Source organism: Penaeus monodon, chromosome 16 (genome assembly GCF_015228065.2).
Source record: "Penaeus monodon isolate SGIC_2016 chromosome 16, NSTDA_Pmon_1, whole genome shotgun sequence".
Lineage (NCBI taxonomy): Eukaryota > Metazoa > Arthropoda > Malacostraca > Decapoda > Penaeidae > Penaeus > Penaeus monodon.
This window is the reverse complement of record NC_051401.1, coordinates 49874155-49881654: the sequence shown is the minus strand read 5'-3', so window position 1 is coordinate 49881654 and position 7500 is coordinate 49874155. Positions and strand designations below refer to the sequence as shown.

General features: G+C 44.8%; 1 protein-coding gene across 1 annotated transcript; it reads left to right on the top strand.

The window, feature by feature from the left end:
* The first annotated feature begins 3029 nt into the window (after positions 1–3029).
* LOC119582904 (phospholipase D alpha 1-like) lies at positions 3030–6790 on the top strand. Its single transcript, XM_037931414.1, has 7 exons — positions 3030–4441; positions 4642–4797; positions 4929–5015; positions 5223–5357; positions 5471–5560; positions 5712–6142; positions 6266–6790. The coding sequence occupies exons 1-7, from the start codon at positions 3233–3235 to the stop codon at positions 6387–6389; spliced, it is 2232 nt and encodes a 743-aa protein (XP_037787342.1). The 5' UTR covers positions 3030–3232; the 3' UTR covers positions 6390–6790.
* The last annotated feature ends 710 nt before the right edge of the window (positions 6791–7500 follow it).

Sequence of the window (7500 nt, the reverse complement as noted above, 5' to 3'; positions counted from 1 at the left end):
TATAGCCTTTTACTCCTCCAATGGTCTCTATAGGATTTAAAGATAATGATTGTAGTACTAGTAGTAACGATAATAGTAATGATGATAATGATGATGCTAACAATGATAGTAATAATGATAGTGATAGCAATGATAATGATAATGATAATAAGGAATAATGACAATGGTAATTATAATAATACCATCATTAATGATAATGACAATAATAACAATGATGGCAATAATAACAATAATGATAATTAACAGTGATTATAATTTTTTTTATGGTAATGCCAAGAATGATAGTAATGATAATGATAATAATAATAGTGATAATAACAATGGTGATAATGAAGATAATAATGATAATGATAATAATGATAATGATATTGATAACAAAAAGAATAATAGTGGTAATATCAATACTAATACAAATACTGATAATATTACTAAAACTATGATAATAACGACAGTAATGATAAAAAAGGTAATATTGATAATGACTGTAATAATAATGATGATGATAATAACGATAATGATTACAATAATGATAATGATTATCAGTATAAAGATAATGATTATGATTATAACAATATTGATAAACTACAATAATAATAATAAAAATGATGATAATAATGGTAGCTGTAATGATGATAATAATAACAATGACAATAACTATAACAATAATGATGATAATGTTTCACAGTAGTGGTAGTAGCAGCAGTAATGAAAGTAATGATAATAATAATGATGATGCTAGTATTCATGGCAACACCAACCAATATTGTTCACACTACTAATAGTAATGATAACGATGCTTATGTTGATGCTAGATTTATTTGAAAATAAGACCAAAATTGATTTTTAAAAACATTACCAAGATAGATTAAATGGTAAACAGAGCAAAACATAAAACAACAACAAAAACATCAATATGAACAATAGCATCAATTACATCAATAACAAAATAACAACAATAACAACAATTAATAACAATAATAATAACAGCAATAACAATAACACAACAATAACAATAGTAATAACAAAAACAATAACAACAATAACAATAACAACAACAGTACGAACAATACCAACAATAACAAGAATACCAACACAAGCAATAACAACATCAACAATAACATTTGCAACAACCTCGACATCTCAGTTTCCTTTTTCGTCCGACTTGGTTTTACAACGAAAAGTCCCTCTTTGTGTGGCCGACAAATGTCTCAATTCAACAGTGTCTTTATATGTACATTTCCTGTCATAAAGATATAACGAATAAGCCCACTGCTCATTGCTTTGCATTTGCATTTTCTTCTTTCTGTCTCTCTCCCTTTGCTTGGTTGAAAATAGCTGCTTACGCACAAGAACAGTTTCTTGTGTGGTAGTTATTAGTAACAGAGATAATTACATAGAAGTAACCAATGTGTATTCGTGCTTATATGTGCTCGCGGAAACGCACATATAAACACCCACACACACACCCACCCACCCACCACACACACACACCCACCACACACACACACACACACACACACACACACACACACACACACACACACACACACACACACACACACATATGCACTCTACATACATACAGACACACACACGCGCGCGCATGAACATATACATACACACAAATGCACGTATAAATAATAGTACTATTACTACTTGTACTATAGTTACTACTACTTCTACAACTACTACAACTACTATTACTATTACTGCTAATGATATCAATGATAATAATGACAACAGCGACAACAACAGCAATATTAAAGATAATAATAATAATAATAATAATAATAATAATAATAATATTAATAATAATAATAATAACAATAACAATAATAACAACAACAACAACAATAATAATAATAATAATAATAATAATAATAATAATGATGATAATGATAATAATGCTGCTGCTACTGCTAGTAACAATAGCAATAATGAAAATTACAATGATAATAATAAAAATAATAATGATAACAGTAATAATGATAATAATGATAATAATAATAATAATGATAATAATAGTAATAATAATGATAACAATAGTAATAAAACAATAATGATGATAATAATAATCATAATAATGATAATGATAATAAGAAGAACACTAATAATGATAATAACAATCATAACGATAATGATAACAATGACGATGCCATCAATGATGAATCATTATTGCACATCTAGGCCCTCATGGGGGAGGGGGGGGGGAGGTGGATGTCACGTAGTCAGCCCTCAAGATGTCTTCCTCTCTCTCTCTTTATCTCTCTTTTTCTTCGTCTCCCTCCCTATTTCTCTTTCTTTTTTATCGCTTTCTCTTTCTTTTTCTTTCTTTTTTTTTCTCTCTCGTTTTCTTATTCTCTCTCTCTCCCTCTGTCTCTGTTTCCCTCTATCTCTGTCTCTCTCTCTCTCTTCCTTTTTATTGCTTTCTCTTTCTGTTTTATTCTTTCTCTCTTGTTCCTATCTTCACTTTCTTTTTTTCTCTCTCTCTCAGTATATCTATTAAACCTTTTCTTTCAGTCTGTCTATATGTCTGCCTAACTCTCTCTCTCTGTGTCTCTGTTTCTGTCTCTGTCTGTCTGTCTCTCTCTCCCACTCTCTCTCTCTCTCTCGCTCTCTCCTCCTTTTTATGCAACTCGAAGGCACGCGTCAGTACATCCTTATTCCGTGTGGTTTTTCTTTCCCTTGGACGTCACTGGCGCTCGTGACGTCGTATGGAGCAACAGGAACGACCCTCCACGAAACACGCGAGCAAGGACCTTGGACTTTTTTCGGGATTCCCTCGCAACACAGCACTGCCAAGTCTGCCCAGAGGTCTGTTTATGTAGACGTCGACGAGGGGATAATCTTATTGCTCTTGGAGTTTATGTAGAACTTAATGGACGTGATTCGGGGTGGGGATTGAGACTCCATGTGGCTGGCTGGAAATCAACAAAAAGGAAGACGTTAATGCCAATGCCTCGACTCAACAAAGGCAACAGACTCCGTTTCCGGTCGGTGGAGGCATTTAACTCGTGGGCAGGTGAAAGACACGCAGAAGTCTAGACACGAGGTGGTAGGAGACAACGGCATAACAGTCGTGAACAGCTCGAACGCGAAGATTTATAATAATAGAAATAATTTGACCGCGAATATAGTGAAGGTACGAGTTCGAAGGAAGAAGCGTATTTTGGGAGTAGACATAGCCGAGGTACAAGAGCAGAAGGTCCTCTCATACTCACACATCACGCATATGAGTCTTCTTCACGGGGATCTGGAAGTGGAGGTCGTGGGGGCATCGAACCTCTCTGACGCCGACAGGGCCCTGTTCAATGTGGTCAGAGGAGACACCACGGACTGCTATGTGGAGGTGAAGCTGGCCGGACAGAGCATCCTCACGACCAGCGTTCGCAATAATGTGATCAAGACGCGATGGGGAGAACACGTGTCCCTTCCGGTGTGCCACGTCGCTGACTACCTCGACATCACTGTGTGGGACAAAGATTACTTGTGGTCAGACGTCGTGGGGCACGGGAAGCTGCGGCTGGGCGATCCCGCCAGGGCGTGGACCAAGGATGGCCCGGTGTTCCTCGAGGGCGGGAAGGGAAGCATCCACATGAGGCTGAGGTTTACCCCGGCGGCGCACGCGGCGGAGCAGGGAATGGAAGTGCCCAGAACCTACTTTCCGATGAGGAAGGGTGGCTCCCTTGCGCTCTACCAGGATGCCCATGCCACGCCCCTGCCTGGATTGACGGCGGAGGCAGAGGGCGCCTTCCAAGCCATCGCCAAGACCATCCGGCGAGCCAGGAAGTTCATTTACATCACCGGCTGGAGTGTCTGGACTGACATGAAGCTGGAGCGAGACAGGGAGGAGAGTCTAGGGGAGCTCCTGAAGCGGAGAGCAGCCGAGGGCGTCCAGGTCCTCTTGCTGATCTGGGACGAGAAGTTTTCGAGCGTCCTGTGCGCGGGGCTGGTGGGCACGCACGACCAGGCCACCGAGAGCTACTTCGAGGGCTCCGGCGTCCACGTGGCGAAGGTGCGGCGACAGAAGAGCTCCGTGCATGCTGTGAGGGAGGAGCTCGTGGAGGCGCTGTGGACGCACCACCAGAAGGTGGTGGTGGCGGACGAGGATGACGGCCTCGTGGCGTACCTGGGCGGCCTGGACCTGACCAACGGCCGCTGGGACACGCCGGAGCACCCGCTGTTCTCCACGCTCGACGCGGAGCACAAAGGGGACTTCCACAACGGCTTCGTCGACGTCTCCGCCGAGGAGGGCCCCCGCGAGCCCTGGCACGACGTCCACGCCCGTGTCACGGGTCCCGCCGCCCTCGACCTCCTCAGGAGCTTCGAGGAGCGATGGAGGAGGCAGGTCCCGAACAGGGCCCACCTCCTGCTGCCAGCGCTACGACCAGCAGTCGCGCCGGTGAGCGAGAACGGCCAAGAAGGCAATTGGCAGATGCAGGTGAGAGATCGGAACATACTTTTGCTCAGGGAAAACCTTGCCATGAAGAACAATGTCAATTCAAACAGAGGGAAATTTATTTTGCAATGATATAATCATATACATTCAGAGGAGTGTCTCTTTTGTTTGTAAACTTTGCCCATTAGAACTCCTCTCTGCATGCAAGGTCTGGTATCATTTCTCTGTCACTTTGCACTTAGGTGGTGAGGTCCATTGACGCCAATTCGACCACCTTCAGCGGTGGGCGTGCGGGCGTGCTGGACTCGTATGATGGGCGTACGGTGGACACGAGCCTTCACAGGGCCATCGTGAGGCTCATCCGTAGGGCGGAGAATTTCCTGTATATCGAGAGCCAGGTACCTTTTTTAAGAATGTTTCGTATAGGCTTATGTGTATAATAATGAAAACCATACTAGCTATGCCAAATATAAGATGAATTATAAAAGAGCAACAGCAAAAGACAAAACTGAAATTGGATTTCCAATAGTACTTCATCGGGTCTTCACAAGCCTGGGAAGAGGACAGTGACGTGAACGCCTTGAACCTGGTTCCACTGGAGATTGTGCAACGCCTGGTGAGTCTTCCTTCTCTTATTTCATAACACCTGTGCATGATCATGAGGGATGTTCAATACATGGCCAATTGGCTCATGTAGATGAAAGAAGTTTTATTGTGAGGCCAGAATTCTTCAAATATCAAACTTTGCAACTCTCGCTTTCCCTTCTCTTGCTGAGTCACTTTTCATAACGGCGCCTCCCTCTCCTCTCTTCGACCTTCTTAGGTGAGCAAGATCAGGGAAGGGAAGGGCTTCAGGGTGTACCTCGTGCTGCCGATGCTCCCCGAAGGAAACCCCGAGAATAGGATTCTCAAAGGAAGCATGAACGCGATCCTTCGGTGGCAGTTCCGGACGCTCCAGGTCGGTCTTCGTTGTCTGTTTTCGTATTCGTCACTGAGAGGCGTGTTTAGGCATTCAGCTGCGTGCTGGCTAAGAGTCGGAGTGTTTCGGATTGAGTCAATTTGCTCTTGCAGATGATGTACAAGCGGATTGCAGAGGCTCTCAGCGCCGTCGGCTCCAAGGCTCACCCGACGGACTATCTGGTCCCCCTCTGCCTCGCCAAGGTCAGTCTCCACAAACCTTCCTGGTGGTGATGAAAAATGTAGAAGATTGTTATTATCATTCTTGTTATCATATCGTTATCGGTATCATTACCACCACCTTTGCCTCCCTGTCCCTCGGAAGAAGTGGCGCCTAAATGCCTCTCCTCCACAGCAAGAGCCGCGCGCAGCGGAGGTGGCGGCCGGCGAGCGGGGCGGCGCCGGGCGGCAGTGGCGTGAGCGGCGGCGCTTCCTGATCTACGTGCACTCCAAGATGGCGGTGGCCGACGACGCCTACGCGCTGGTGGGTTCGGCGAACGTGAACGAGCGCTCGCTGGACGGCCGGAGGGACACCGAGGTGGCCGTGGCGGCGTGCCAGACGAGACGCGACGGGCGCGGTGGCGAGGTCGCGGTCCGGGACGGCGCGGTCAGGGCGTTCCGCAGGGCGCTGTGGGCCGAGCACACGTGGGGACTGTCGGAGGAGGAGGAGGCCCTCGGCGACCCGGGCTCCCTCCGCGCCGTCAGGAGGATCAGGCAGCTGGCCGACGCCGCCCTCCTGAGCTTCGCCAAGGGGGACGCAGAGGGGCATCGCAGTCGCTTCCTCAGGTAAGCAGATCGACTTAGTTTCAAGGAAATTTCTCTTGTTGTTATGCATGTCTGTCGACATTTGTCCCACCCCCTCCCCTGCCGCCTTCTCCGCCCCGATCCTCACCGCCCCTTCTCCTGCAGCTACCCCCTGGCCGTAGCGCAGGACGGCGCCGTGGGGCCGCGGCCGGACGTGCCGCTCGTCCCCGGCTTCGCTCTCTCGGCCACGGGAGGCGAGACGTACATCCCGGCGATCGCCACGTCGTAGCGTCCTTCCGGCGGCGCCTCCGCCCGGCCTCCGCGCCTCTCTTCTCGGGATTCTCCTTCTCCTGACTCCGCTCACGTCTCAGCTTCCTCTAGACAGTCCTGTGGCTTTCGCTTTCCTAAGCAGCAGCTCGTCCTCCGCCGTGACTCCTGATACTGTTGCGAGAAGTAATCATCAGCCAGCGATCAGTAGTATTGAAAATCTGTTTATTGTATGTGTTCTAATTTACTTAATAGTTTTAGATCTTAATTTATATCTATTTATTGCCAATTGATCGTATTTAAGTCTTTGTAATTTCATAATCCCTGGTATGTGTGGTTTGTGTGTGTTTTTATATACTGTGATATCTTATTTATTTTCACGTGAACGTACTGATGAAGGTCAGAATAAAATACCTCATTTTATCTTCCTCTTCCTTTAAGACCTAATAATTGATCTAATGAATTATGTAATACGATTTTGCTTCCTTGTTTTGTGATTTCATGATTCGGCAACTGAAACGCGATTTACCTGTTGGCTTAATTTTGTGATTTTTTCTCTTTCCTTTCTTTAAAAATCTATTACATGTTTGCTATTATCTAAACGAAATTAAGAAAATTTATATTTGAAAGTTTTATGACTATGAAAATGTGTTTCTATTATGCTAGATGAAGGATTCAAAGAGATATACAGAGATGTGAAAAAAAACGTGATGCTTTCTCTTATCAGTTTGGCTTGAAATTCTTCATGCCAAAAATCCTTAAGAGAAAATAAGTGACCTCACTTTTCCGAAGAAGCTGCATTATCTGCCTGAGAAACTGTGGTGTTCTTGGTCTCCACGCACCAGGAAAGGGGGGGGGGGCAAGAGCAGTCAGAGGTAGTGTGTCTGTTAAAATTCTGGCTCGTTATGTAGGTACAGTTGGGGACAGATGCAAGGTTAGGTAAGAGGCTGATTGTACAAGTACATAATTTGACAATGTCTCTGCAATCGCTTGGTGATTTTGTAATCAAATTCTGTGTCCCTTAGGTTTTGTAGCTTACAAATGCAAAGGAAGAAATACTTTTAACACACACACACACACACACACACACACACACACACACACACACACACACACAGAGTGAGAGAGAGAGA